General features: G+C 40.9%; 1 protein-coding gene across 1 annotated transcript in view; it reads right to left on the reverse strand.

Annotated features, from left to right (window-relative positions):
• Positions 1 to 2,952: 2,952 nt before the first annotated feature.
• Positions 2,953 to 14,907, reverse strand: part of LOC308636356 (leucine-rich repeat-containing protein 37A2-like) — a gene marked incomplete at both ends in the record, with an annotated part of 31,250 nt that continues 19,295 nt past the window's right edge. Inside the window, 7 exons of the mRNA XM_081271771.1 lie at positions 2,953 to 3,013; positions 3,114 to 3,253; positions 3,334 to 3,385; positions 4,798 to 4,847; positions 10,195 to 10,299; positions 10,659 to 12,289; positions 14,416 to 14,534. Of these exons, the coding sequence (XP_081127897.1) occupies positions 2,953 to 3,013; positions 3,114 to 3,253; positions 3,334 to 3,385; positions 4,798 to 4,847; positions 10,195 to 10,299; positions 10,659 to 12,289; positions 14,416 to 14,534 (2,158 nt within the window). The remainder of the gene's footprint in view (positions 3,014 to 3,113; positions 3,254 to 3,333; positions 3,386 to 4,797; positions 4,848 to 10,194; positions 10,300 to 10,658; positions 12,290 to 14,415; positions 14,535 to 14,907) is intronic.

The following is a 14,907-nucleotide window of genomic DNA, read 5'->3' on the forward strand; positions in this document are numbered from 1 at the left end:
GTTGAGGTGAGTTCCAGGTCCAAAGGTTGAAAGGTAACACTGGGTGATGTTAAATCCTGAGCTTTATTCTGACTTAGGACCTGAGTTGAAGTTTCCATCTGAGTTGTGGTTGCTTGTTGGGCTGAAGAAAATCCAAAGTTTTCAGGGAATCCTGGAGACTGGGAAGGGGCATTAGACTGGGTTGGATAAAATGTAACTTGCTGGGTGGAAACTGGCTCAACTTCTTTAGTGGCTTCTGAAGGTACAGTAACTATCAGAGCCACATGTTGAACTGTGGTTTTAGGCAAATCTGAAGACCCACTTCTGAAAATTACTTCTAGATCTTGAGGTGAAAATGACATGGAATCACTGAATGAAGCAATAGTCTGAAGGGCAGGGAAACAGCCCAATGAACATCACCGCAGAGGAGCCAATCAGCTAGATGTTGCTGGGGCTGCTGTGAGCCAATCATCAGCCGGCAGTCTGAAGGGCAGGGAAACAGCCCAATGAACATCACCGCAGAGGAGCCAATCATCTAGATGTTGCTGGGGCCGCTGTGAGCCAATCATCAGCTGGCAGCTGGTTGCTGGCAGCTGGAAGTTTGCTGGGGCCCCTTTGGCTGTGGCTCTCAACAGTGAGGATTGAACCAGGGCCTTGCACATGCTAGGCGAGCACTCTACCACTGAGCGACAATCCCAGCCCTAGAGTGAAATTATTGAGTGATTTGAGTGAATAAAACATTGAAAAGGGCAGAAGCACGTGGACATTCTTTATTTCTCCCCCTCAACTGCATAAGTCGCACCTTTTGCCCGTTTCGACAACCACTGAGCTCTATCCCCAACCCTTTTCATTTTTCATTTTGAGACAGGGTCTCACTAAGTTGCTGAGGCTGACTTCAAACTTGTGATCCTCCTGTGTGCCACTGTGACTGATTTATCTTCTTTGAAAAAAATGTCTCATTTGTCTGACATATTTTACTGGAATTACAGTTTTCATTAAATGCGTTAGCCACTGGCCTTGTATCCACTTCTATTGAGAAACTGATGTGACTACATTTTTGAAAAATAACAGCAGCTTCTACCTCAAGGCCTGTCCTAAGGAAGGAGGTGTGACCCTTGTCCTTAGAAAAACCCACAGAGCACTCCTAAGCACATACCCACCCTGCTGAATTGTTTGTCTGTAAATAACAGGAGAGATCTGCGGAGCCAGGTGTCCCTGACTTATTAGGCTAGGTGAAGACCCATAGCAATCCCCTAGAAACCACCAATCAGCATGAGACAGGGAAAATACCTGGGATGTCAGATGACCCCCCAGTAGTTTATGTTGGTTGATAACGTGTTGGGAAACCATGTAGTTCAGCACGTACACCCCTCGTGGCCTAAACCAATCAGTTGAAAGGAATCCCCCTCTTGTACTAACCAATCACCCCTACCCAACTTGTTCCCGCCAGGGAATATGCTAATCAATGTTAAGAGTTGTTGACTTTCCTGCGGTATGGAATGATTTGCTGTGTGATGTTGTGACGCATAGAGTATCCTCCCAAAACCTATAAAATCTCACTGGACAAAGGACCGGGACTCACTCCCTGGGACCGCTGCATGTGAGTCCAGGCTCAAGCTTGCAATAAAGACTCTTGTGTGATTGCATCGGATTCAGCTCCTGGAGGTCCACTGGGGTCCCACGAATCTGGTATTACACTATTATTCAGGATTCAGTTAAGATCTGGTCTTCTGAGCTGTTATTTAGCCCTTGGTAAAATGGAGGCAGCCATGTTTTGTACCACCTGGTCCTGGACACTCCTCCTCTTCTACATGTATGTACCCTTTCAGTGGGGGGTGCATACTTGGTCCTGAAAGGGTAAAGTTTCTAAGCTGGAAAGCTTGAATTAAAATGTAAAAGATGAGGTATTATTAAATTCCTCTGTTACACCCAGATTCCTGAGATAGTTAAGACAACGCCCTACTGGCCATTCAGCCTAGGGCCCTGTGCAGTTTGTCACAGGGCCCGAACCAATCAGTTTGAATGTGTACCCAGTTTAGAAGTGACCAATCACCCCTGCCCAGCCTGTTCCCGCCAATGAATGGACTAATCATGTATCAGAGTTGTTGTTCAATTTTCCCGCGCCTCATGATGATTTGTTCTGATGTATGCAAAGCCCCCCACCCTCTCCAAAAAGTGTACTTAAGCTCTGCTTGACCTCTGCTCTGGGCTCTGGGCTGCTCTCCCTTCTTGAGTGAGCACGGAGCCCCAGCGCGCTGGAACGGATCCCTAATAAATCCCCCTTGCCATTGCATGGAGCTAGTCTTGTGTGGTCTCTCCTTCTCCGACGCTTCGCCGGACCCTTACAAGGGGCGCGGAGCATGGAGAGGCTTACTCCTTTCCCGCCGCCATCTTCCTCTTCTCGCTAGCTATTTCGGGATGATGACGGGACACTAGCTCGTTCCCTCCAGTGTGTCTCAGCCTTGGGCTCCCCGCCTCTCTCCGCCTCCGTATCCACAGCCAGCGCTGCCCCGGTCGCTCTCTCCGCCCCCGGCGTTCCCGGCTTCTAGCCACACCGCGGCCCAGTCCGTGGCTTTCTGGCTTGCGGCCCCAGCGGCGCCCGGGGCCGGGGAGGCGACAGCAGTCCCCGAGCCCCGAGTCCCGGCGGCCACAAACTGACACTTCTAATTGACCTACCAATTCCCGGCAGGGCCTCTCTTCACGGAATTTTGCTAGAAGTTCCTCTATATGTAGACTGCCGCTGTTCCAAAGGGTCTTTTTGGTCTCATTAAAGTGGAGACATTAGAATCGCTGTTTCCTCAGCGGCCATGTTGGATCCCCCTATGCCCTTGTTGTTTATACACACATATTTAACTACTTACATGTTACTTTTTACCACATGGCTAGGATTGAGAAAAATAAGTATTTTATAAGCACTGATGAGAAGCCAATATTAGAAAATAAAATTTGCCAGTCGCTTGAGGCAAGACAGATTTACTCTCCGCCCCCTTCACCACCCTCAGGAGGAGCAGAGGTCTGTGATGGGGCTTCATCCCTGGGAGAAGAACAAAGCCAAGGTTGTTACTCTTGAAAGGAGCAATTAAGCTTTTCCTTACCTCTTCATTTGAGAATTTATATCACCCCCAGTCACTTACCCAGCATCCTTATTGAAAATATCCTCATCAGAGGAGTCCTTGTCATGTAGCTTCTGTGCCATGTTTTTCTTACGTGTGGCATTGAGAGGTCTGTACATATCCCTAAGCCAAAGTGGCCGCCTTAACCAGAAAAAGCCCTCCTAGAAAACAGAAAGGGGAACATTAATTCTGCTTCCCACTGCCTTCCCTGGCCACAGCACTGGGTCCTCTTCAGATTTACCTGATTTTCCCTTTCTGTTGAGCTTCTCCTACACAGAGACCCGAAACAGCTCCTGGGGGGAAACACATGCACAAGACAATTAGTGATGGATGCCATTTTTCATGTCTTTTTGTAATGTGCACCTTTGGTCTTTTTAGGACAAAGCCTATACCTTAGTTCATAAGCACAATGAGCAAAATCATGCTAGACCTGGGGTCCTAAAAACAATTCCCTGCATGCTGGGCTACCAGAACTCTCTATGTATGTTCCCAAAGAGCCACATGAGCATAGGCAGGATTAGCAACTCTGCTTACCCTCTTGGCTAAGTACCTTGTACAGTACACAACCATACTGGGCTGAAGTGTTTTACTCTCTCCAGAGCCTTTCACATCAGTCCTCTTTGGACTTAAAGCTCACATGTATCATCATTTTGGGGTGGGGAGCAGGTTGGTTCTTGAGGGAGAAGGTGATTCTATTTCCTAGCTGCTTTATCCTACAAGTTGAATTACATCAAGTAAATACCAAAGTCCAATTAGTAAAGTTGTCTAGCTCACTGATTTCCATATTGCAGGCTGTCACTTATGATTGAGTTGTAAAATCAGTTTAGACATATACATAACAAAAAACAATAGGAAAAAAAAACCTGTGCATTGTTTCAAACACTGCTGATGTTTACATAGAAATGTGTCTACTAATTCACAATATCAAATGTTGCTCACAGCCCAAGTGTGGGTATAATTAATGGAGAAGTACCTAGCTGGAAAGGAACCATTTTCTGACACTGTGACCACAGGGTAAGATATTTTCCCTTTCTTATTCTCCGTTTCTTATTATAAAAAGAAGAGACAGACTACTCTTTCTAAGCTCCCTGTTAAAATTCTATGAAATCTAGGTAAAAGGAATAGAGAGTGGGGGTGAGAAGGTGACCAGTAAGGCAAGAAGGTAAAGTTTTCCTACCACCTGGAGAAAGGACTCATACATTCCACTTCTACTTCTGCCAGCCTGGAAGGGGAATAGCACAGCACGCTAATGACCCAAGGCCTTCCCTGTCCCTGAAAACCTCAAAGAAGGGCTCCAGCTGAGTGTGATGCACGTGAACAGTGGGAGCAGGCACAGCCCAAACCTCTTGCCCTCCACTCTTCTTTCCTTAAGGACTGGAAACAGCAGATGCATCCCTGCTAGTGCCTTTGACCTCAGCAGGCTGGGGAACTAGTTTTCCTGGAGCCAGGGGAGACATGAGAGGAAGTATTCTTCCTGCCTTTAGCAGTTTCCTCACTGTTAAGATTGAAATAGATGAGTTCTAAAATTCTCATTTAGGGGCTGGGGTTGTGGCTCAGCGGTAGAGTGCTCGCCTAGCATGTGTGAGGCCCTGGGTTCGATCCTCAGCACCACATAAAAATAGATAAAGATACTGTGTCCAACTAAAAAATAAATATTAAAAATAAAATGAAATTCTCATTTAAATACTGCCGGGCTCATATTTACCCTAAGGCCTTTTCTTCATCATCTTTTGCTGCTGCTTTATGGGAATAAATCTGTTTTGGAAGAAAATACAGTCATAAGTATCACAATGACCACTAATTTCCAAGTCTCTATTCATTCCTTTTATTTATTTTGTCTTATCTACCCAGTGAGATAATAACTTTTCTGAGGGCAGGAATTCTATCCTTTGAATGGTTCTCTGACTCTTCCATAGTACCTAGCTTAGGGTCTTGCATGCAGCTGGCACTTAATATATTTTATTGACTGTTTTAGATAAAATTCAACAGATAATTCCTAATAAAAACACTTAACAGTAGAAAAAGAAAGAACTACTTAACTTGATAAACATGTCTGCCAGAACTTTAAACAACAGTGTCATTTTAAAATCAAGAATAAGAGTATTATTATTGCTGCTGTTCAACCTCATTGAGGAGGTCTTAATCAATGTAGTATGAAAAATAAATGGGGGCATAAATGGGGGAAGGAACTGAAACTATATATCAAAATGGATTCTACTGTCATGTATAACTAAAAAGATCCAATTAAAAAAATCTATGTAGTGAAAATACTAAAATTCAGCTGGGTGTGGTGGCACACATTTATATTCCCAGCAGTCTGAGATATTAAGGCAAGAAGATCAAGTTTAAGGCCAGCCTGGGTAACTTTGAAATACCCTGTCTTAAAATAAATGAAAAATATTTTTAAATTTTTTTTTATTGTAGCTCAGTGGTAGAGCACTTGCCTACCATGCGTGAGGCACTTGGTTTACTGCGTAAAAATAAAATATGGAAGGAAACGCTTCCTTTTAAAAAATAAAAATAAAAAAGACTGGGAGTGCAGCTCGGTGGTGGAGTGCCCCTGAGTTCAATCCCTAGCACCACAATAAATAAATAAATAAACAAACAAACAAACAAATAAATAAATAAATGCCCTAGAATTCTTTTGAGGCACATTAAGAAGAAATGAATATATGGCATGAGATTACATGTTCCCAGAATGTTGTAAAGATGTTAACTCACAAATTCATTTTCAAATTCAATGTAGTCCTATTCAAATTCAAAGACAGTTTTTTTAAATTTGTTTGTTTTTGTTTTTGTTTTGTTTTTCTTTTGGCAGAGAAAATATATAAGAATAGTAATGAAATGTACGAAATGATCAGGAGAGCAGGAGCTTGCCCTACCAAATATATAGTTTGAAATATGTTATAAAGCAACTGGAATTAAGTGGTGTGATGCTAGTACTGGTATAGAAAAAGACACCTGGATCAATGGGAAAAAAGAGTCCAGATAAAGATGGTATTTTACATAAGTGAAGAAAGAATCAACCATTAATTAAAATAGTTTTAAGGGCTGGGGTGGTGGCTCAGTGGTAGAGCACTTGCCTGGCATGTGTGCGGCACTGTGTTAGATTCTCAGCAACACATATAAACAAATAAATACATAAATAAAGGTCCATTGACAACCAAAAAAATATTAAGAATAAAATAAAATAGTTTTGAAACAACTGGGTATTCATGTAGGGGGGAAAAATTCCCTACTCCAACCATACTAAAACAAAACACACATTCCAGAAGGATTAAAAATATAAATAAAAATGCAATGTTAGAAAAGCACTAGAAGAAAGTATCTGAAATCACCTTTATTCCATGAGGTAACAGAGACCTCTCGTTATAACAATAGCTCATCCATGGCCACAAGGCAGTGCTGGTGACAGAGGTGGGTGGCTTGACTAGAAACACACCTACTCTTCACAGCCCTCCCCCTTGTCTTTTTTTCTTATGGATTTATTTTCTTAAGGACTAACATATTTAGTATAAAAAAAGTTTTATAAATCCATGTTAGTCCTTACAATGGTTTGCAATGGTTTTCTTTGTATTTCAACATTTCAAATATTTCCCAGTATTTTTGTCTCTTAAGGAGGTGAACAGGCTTTGTAATAGGAACTGGAATTTTGCTCTTGGTTAGCCACCGAGGACAGTTGATCTCCTTCATTTGTAAAAGAGGGTTTATAATATTCTCCTAACAGGATTTTTGTGAGGATTAAATAAAATAACATGTGGAAACTGTTTGTTCTATATGCTTCACATCCATACATACTATTTGCTAATGGGCATCAGAGATAGGATGGTCACATCTGCTAAAGACTGCTAAAGGTTTCTGCCTGTGCTATCAGACTTAGAAAGCTGTTTTCCATCAGGTTATAAAAATATATATATATTGCTTCTATTTTCTTTTTCTACTACTATCATGATTTCTTTCTTTTTTTAACATTTACTGAAATATGTTTAAGGTGAAAAGTAGGCATCTTTTGTTACTTGCTCCTTCATTAGGCTTCTATTACTATTAATTCATTTTTCCCCAGTGATTTGAATTTTTTATATTTATTTTTAAGGTGTAGATGAACAAAACACAATGCCTTTATTTTTATGTGGTGCTGAGGATCCAACCGGTCCTGCCTGTGCTCGCTCTACCACTGAGCCGCAATCCCAGCCCCCCAGTGATTTGAATATTAAAAGATGACATTTAAAAAGTTTCAGGGGCTGAGAGTGTAGCTTAGTGGCAAAGCATACCCAAGGCCCTGGGTTTGATTCTTAACACATAACATGCATGCATATAAATATATGCAAACGTATTAGGGTCACTTGAGTCTATTGCTTAGACTCTGTATGCTACTTCAGATACTGGATTACATGATTCCTCATTGTGGAATTGACATAATATCTCATCTCTTTTCTTTTGAACACCATATTGTCCACTATAGTAGTATCTACTACTATATCCTCCCTTGTCTTCCTAGAGCTCATCATCTAAGTGGGGAGAGGAAATAATAAAAATATAAATAAACACGAATATAAGATTGAATTGTACATACAAATTTGTTTTGGGACAGGGATAGACCCCAGGTGCATTTAATCACTGGCCATACTCCAAGCCCTTTTTATGTTTTATTTTGAGACATAGTCTCACTAAGTTGCTTAGGGCCTCACTAAATTAACTGAGGCAAACTTTGAACTTGTGATCCTCCTGCCTTGGCCTCCTGAGTCACTGGATTATAGCCATGCACCACGATACCCAGCTGTATAAACAAATTTAAATCAGTATAAAATTTTACAGAAATTCCAAGAAAGGTCACATGCCACCCAGAGATGCAGATCATACCATCTGTGCAATGGCCAGTGATAATCTTCCCAGAGGCTTTTTGCAAACTGACCCCATGTGTAAGCACCCCTTAGGCTTAGAAATTTGACTCTGTCTTCACTAAGAGAGAACTTACTTCTTTTCTTCTGAGAAGTCTCACCTTATAGATGCTACAGGACTGACCCCAACACAGATTGCCAGAAAATGACCAGATAGTAAGAAATACTTCTGCTCCACAAACAGAACATCTGTCTACACCACAAGGGAAATGCTTCTCTGTAGAGAGGCCTCTGAGGCATACTTAAGCCCAACTGGAAAGCTACTTGGTGAGAATAGAATTAGAACAAAAGGCTAAGGTAGATAGATCCATTCATCTCCTCTCCTGGCCAGGGGTTGTCCGGCCAGTGAAACTGACTCCACACCTGCCCAGGGATCCATTGCTACTCTCGCAAAATGTTAGGATGGGCACTACTCAAACCAGTTTCTTTTTTTTTTTAATATTTTTTATTGTTGATGGACTTTATTGTCTTTATTTTTATGTGGTGCTGAGGTTCGAACCCAGTGCCTCATGCATGCTAGGTGAAGACGCTACCACTGAGCCACAACCCCAGCCCTCAAACCAGTTTCTTTCTTGTCTTTTCTGTGCTTTTACTACTGACCAGCTCTCCTGTAGACATATTTTTCTTTTCTTTTTTGGTACTGGGGATTGAACCTAGCCTACTCTAGCTACTCAGCCCTTTCATTTTTTCATTTTGAGACAGGGTCTTGCTAAGTTGCCCAGACTGGCCTCAATTTCCCTGCTTCAGACTCCTAAGTCACTGGCAGTATAGGTGTGTGCCATCACTCCTGGCCTGGACCTATTTTTCTGTAGATATGTAATATACTCAGTCAGGTTTCTATTCAAGTCTGAGCCATCTGATCCTTATATATCTCTGTTCCACTCCATTAATGGAGCAGAGATGTTGGTGTTTCTCTCTCCTATAGCCATCTTTTAAAAAATTGTTTACCAAAAATTTAAATTCTGAGGGGAGGGACAAAGCTTCACAATCACCTCAAGAAATGGAGACAAATCTCATAGTTGGCATAGGTCCAGGAGAACTGGGGTATTCAGAGAAGGCTTTGTGAAGAAAGATGAACTTGAGTTGGTTTTTGACAGATTCATAAAACTTCCACAGACATGGCAAAGTAAGGGAATTTTAGATAGGCAAGGAATGAGCATGGTGTGACGGGTATATGGAGAGGCTGCTCTGGCTGGAATGGAGGACTGCTATTACAGTAGAAAAGGCAAACTAGCTAAGTTGGGTGGTTGAATTGGGAGGGTAGAATCAAGATTGTCAGCTTATTAAATGACTCTTAATATTCTAAACCTGCCTATTGAGAAAAGTAATAAACCATCATGTAAGCAAACAGAAGGTAAACAGAAGCCAAAGCCAGGAATATACTATTATCACTAGGACCTGCTCTGTAGTAGCCTGATGAGAATTTAGCTGCAGTGCTTTAACTGAACACCTACTTAGACAATACCTCACACACTGGAGGAGGAGGAAGCTGTGTGGATCCACTGAGTCTACATATAGCACTTTTATCTTTTAGCCCTCTCCTTTTACCCCAGGGTAATGACTGCTGCTTGAGAGTGAAGTCATCTCTTGTCATTTCAGTAACAAGGAAAGAAATCAGTGGTAGAATGAGAGTATATCAAAACTTTACAAAAATGAGAGTAACAAATTGTGGACATGGTTTTGGGTTGGATAAATTTTGCTACGATGACATCTCTGGCCACATTAGTCTTAATTTCTTAAGAAATTATAGCTTGTTCTCTTGGTTTCAATTTCTCAAAGATTCCCTGGAAATGAAGTTCCTTTAAAAGTCTCTGGGGCTGGGCACTGTGAAGCACACTTATAATCCCAGCTGCTTGGGAGGCTGAGGCAAAAGGATTATGAGTTCAAAGCCAGCCTCATCAATTGATCGAGGTACTAAGCAACTCAGTGAGACCCTGTCTCTAAGTAAAATACAAAAAAGGGCTGGAGATGTGGCTCAATGTTCAAACACCCCTGGGTTCAATCCCTGGTACCAAAAAGTAAAACAAATAAAAATCCCTAGAATATATTTTTCAATAAAAGAACAAAGCATAACTCAGTGTTAGTGACTGAAGAGAAATGTCAAGTAGTAGGTGGGGAAGGAGCTTTGATTTTCAGGGTATACGTTCTAAATCTATTACAATGATAAGATGTATTCTGGAACCTGAATTGATTGTTGTCCTTACCTCAATCAGACAGAAAATTATAATCAAAATTGTCACCACTACAGTCACAGATATTGCCAAGATGAGTTTGTTGTTATAACCATATCCCGGGACTCCTTTTGTAAGCTAAAAGAAAGAAAAAGAATAATTTTTATTAAGTAAAAAAGAGACTGGAAAGGATGAAAGTTAACTATTCAAAATTTCCATTCTTCCAGGTGAATAGCTTGCAGTTTCTTAAAGAACACACCAAATTTAATATGTTACATCTTATTATCACACATTTTTTTTCCTATTATTTGTTTATCTTGTGTGTTAAGTCCACTTTATTCTCTAATGGAACAAAATGGGGATCACTGTCTTGGGCAAAGTTATGTGGCCAAGACAAGATGTGGACTAGAAGCCCCTGGTCTTCCTGCTTGAATGCTTCAATTGTATAACCTAAATGATGAAAAAGTCTGGGCTTCTTGTTCAATAGTTGCCCTCACCTCACTTGTCTCCTCATGCTCTTTGTTATCACCCTGGGCTTCTGTGCTCTCATTGATATAGTTCTCAGTTTTCCACTGGTCCGTATCCCATTCGGCCTTGGACACCTTGATTTCTTGCTGCTCACTGAGAAGCTTCATCAGGAGGCCTGTTCTGGAGATGAGCTTGGCACAGGCCAGTTGCACATAGGGCTCAGAGCAGTCCAATTTCAAAGTCCGAATAACATGAGAAATGAGCCTTCTCACGTCATTGTTGGGGATGAGGGACCGAAGTTGCTGGTTTAGCTGAATTTCAAACTGATCACCTGGGGATGCCCTCAATGGGTAGGATAAGTCTTCAGGCTTGGGTTGTGAGTCAGTGTTCGCGTTGAGGTATTCCCATTGTGTCTCATTGGTTTGTTGAACAGTTGGCATTATGTTGAAAGGAGTCACAGCAGAATCTACAGCCTCTGCAGCAGCGTTTTCATAGGTTGCATTTTCAGAGGTGGGTTCATCCAACACAGTAATGTTTGCTTCAGAAGGAATTTTTGCAGTATTGTTTTCTGCAGGAACACTTTCTATAGGTTCTGAAAGAGCAGGTAGTCCTGAGAAAGGATTCTCCTGAGAATTCAGGTCTCCTAAAGATGAAAAGGCCCCTCGTGGGGGAGAATTTATGAGGCTCCTTAGTGCAGAGAATGGGGGCCTCTTTGCAAGCATCAGTCTATTGTACAAACTATCCTTTCTGAACTTTCGACTCACTTTGGCCTTGGGTATTCTGTGGGCTGCAAGAGGGTAAGTTTTATGAAAGCTGTGAGTTTTTTTGGAACGCGTGACTGGTTTATCAGCCTTCATGCTTTTAACTCGAGCATTTGCATCTTCTAAAACAAAAAGGGTGTCGGTTAAGTCTTTTGTTTTGTCTCTGATCTCAGGCTGTAATTTTGAAACGCTGGAGGTGGGAGATTTGCCCAACAGATTTGCACTCTGTTTCCTTCCCATACTCTGTTTTCTCATTTCATTGAAGAGTCTTTTCCGTATGCCCTTCGGCCCCTTGATGACTCTGTTCACTGTCCGCAGCCTTTTCTGTACACTCCCAGTCTCTGCTAGGCTGTTTTCCTGTGGTTGGGCAGTTTCCAATTTCTTTTGAAAGATTTGGCGTTTAAATTTGGGACCTAAAAGCCTAGATTGCATAAGCATGGCAGTTTTTTCTTTTTTTTTCACCTCATCAATTTTTTCCTGAATTTCTGCATCTAACAAATTTTCCAGAAAATAAAGCTTCTTTAATTTGTTTTTATAAGTTGAATTGTTGGATGCAGTTGAAAGAGAGGAGTTATTTGTATTGTTCTTCAAATATTCCATGGCATTACCTCCATCTTGTACGTTTGAAAAAAGCAGTTTAATGAATGGGAATAATGTTGACTCTACATCTTCTAGATTTCCCTCTGAGAAATATGGCAATATGTAATTTAATGCACTTATAACATCACTTTCATCATTGAAGTCTAGCTGTTCATTTAAGAATCCCGAAAAGTTGACACCATTTTTATCTGAAGCTGGCTTTTCAGGCTCAATAGAAAGCTCAGTGCTAGTGTTCTTCTTCCGGGCCTGTAACACCTTCATGAATGATCCTTCTGCATTCCCTACAGATGCATCTTGAACTGTCAAAAAAGAAGAGACTACTTTTGATAACAGAAGACTGATGGACAGCTTTTTGTCAGTCCACAGCCATACATTCCAGCCAAACATTTAAGTGTCATTTGGAAGAAAGAAAAATAATTTCATAATTAAACCTATGAAATGGCAACAACACAAAGAAAAAAAAGACATCTTTTTTGACAAAGTGCTACTTAACTCAGAATATTCCACACTGTATATAAGAACTCTGTTTAGGACAGCCAATTGCCCAATACTCAATAAAAGCCCAAGACTAGAAGAGAAATATTCATGGGCTCTGAGAGATTCTCTACAGATCAGCTGTGTCTCCTTACATTTACATACCCCATGCTGTCCCCGCTCAGATACAGAGGGGGCACAAGGCTTCCTCTATCCACCTCTTCAGTGTGTCATGTTCCTGCCACCATCACAGATGATCATGACAAAGGACATTCTTCCAAGGAGAATAAGAACCAAGATGCTAAAGCACAGGCTCCGCTCTTTCTGTTAACACATCCTCCCTCATCTGAACATGTCCTTTCCACCTACTCACCCAGTTCCTTCACCTGGCCCCAGTTCCCCATACATCTTAGGCTCCATAACAGATGCCTCTACACAGAAAACAAAAAAACAAAAAAACAAAAAAAAAAAACCCCACCATATCCATACTGGTTCTTTCCCTAAATTAAGGCAGGGAACTGGGATGTGAGTTAAAAGATTTTTATGTTTGCCTGGTTCTATGCCTATGCTGAATGTGCAATAAATCTACAGAATAACAGCATTTTCTGGATAAACAATACTTGAGGTTCTGAAGTACAGTAATGGAAAAGCTATTTTTGTCAGAAGCCTTCCCTGTTTTCATATTAGATGTGAAAACTAGCAATTTTAGCTCTGGGAATCATCCAAAGCTTCTAACTACATGAGGTCAAGTGTACCATTGTGTAGCTGGATTTTTCTTTTTTCCTTTTTTTTGGTACCTGGGATTTGAACCCAGGGGCACTTAACCATTGAGCAACACCCCCAGGTCTTTTTTATTTTCTTATTTTGAGACATGGTCTCACAAAATTGCTTAGGGCCTCACTAAGTTACTGAGGCTGGCTTTGAACTTACAATCCTCCTGCCTCAGCCTCCCAAGCCACTGGGATTGCAGTCCACCATGCCCAGCAATAGCTGGTTTCTTTCCCAGGAGAACTAAAAGTATTTTTTGTGTGGTGAGAGTCAAAGAGGAGGTAAGGTTGGAGACAAAAGAGGAATGTGGGTTAGAATTGGGTACAGAAGACCTGGGTTCAAGGCTATAGCACTTGACACCTCCCATCTTGTTTTCCTTATCTGTAAATGGAGATGAAAAATACTTGTTCTGCTCACCTCTGGGGGAAAAGGAAATAATGTAACTGGTGAAAAATCATTTTGAAAAATAAGTTATATGTATGTAATAAGTAGCAAAGTGCTATTAGTTATAATTTGCCCAAGATCACTGGTAGAGACCTATTTTTGAGCTATTTGGATATGAAAGCAACCACATTTTGAAAGTCATGAAATTAGTGCTAATAAACCTAATACACACAAAAACATTTGAAAGCACATGAATTACCTGAGGATAGAAAAGTTTGAGATTAAGAGAAGTTCAGAGTTGGATGGTCTAGGTGCAATTTCTTATTATAGAATCAGAAACTCCTAGGCTTCAAATAAAATATTTATTCTCTTTTATAAAGTTGCACAAACAGATCAAAATAGATTGATGCCTGCACTATAAGGCAGAGGACACTTGAGACCTAGTGTATAAAAAAATAGCTTACTAACTGCATTGTACTATATGAATAAGTTATCACTGGAAGACAAAGTACCAAGCAGAAAGCACAGGACACCATGTGTGGCCATTAATATTATTCCTTCTCCCTTCTATTCCTTTCTCTTCATCCTTAGGCATATGGAATAGCTATATTATTAAATTATAGCTGAAAACCACACTTTGAGCAAGAGAGCAATCCAGAAATTTAGGGAGTTGAATTCTAGATAAATAAATAAAAATAAAGCAGTTTCATCATTAGTTTGAAAAATCTATGATCACCAGTTAAAAGTTGAATAACAAAACAAAAGTTAAGACATTTCTCATCAGGCAATTCAGACTCACGGCAACGTGTATTTTTTGTCCGACATGCACTGTCACATTGCAGCTTCACTGTCTTGCAGACAACTTCAATATTATTTTTAAACTGGCAGAGGCAGCAGGCCAAATGGCTAGGTAAGATCCTATAAATAGAAACACAGAGGATTAAGTTAATGGAAAAGGAGTTACTTGAGTAGTAGAAGAACAGTCCAAGGCTACCACAGGACAGTGTAGAAAGGAGTTCTTGATACATATAGCCTGGACAAGTTGGATAGAAACCAATGGTAAACTGCTTTTTTAATTATTATTTTTGTACCAGGGATTGGATCCAAAAGTGCTTAACCACTGAGCCGTGTTCTCAGCCCTTTTTATTTTTTGAGACAGGGTCTTACTAAATTGCTTAGGGCCTTGCTAAGTTGCTGAGGCTGGCTTTGAACTCATGATCCTCTTGCCTCAGCCTCCTGAGCAGACAGGATTATAGGCATGTGCCATGGTGCCTGGCATGTGGCTCTTGAA

The sequence above is a fragment of the Spermophilus citellus genome, assembly GCF_964194105.1.
Source record: "Spermophilus citellus genome assembly, chromosome: 17".
In the NCBI taxonomy this organism is placed as follows: domain Eukaryota; kingdom Metazoa; phylum Chordata; class Mammalia; order Rodentia; family Sciuridae; genus Spermophilus; species Spermophilus citellus.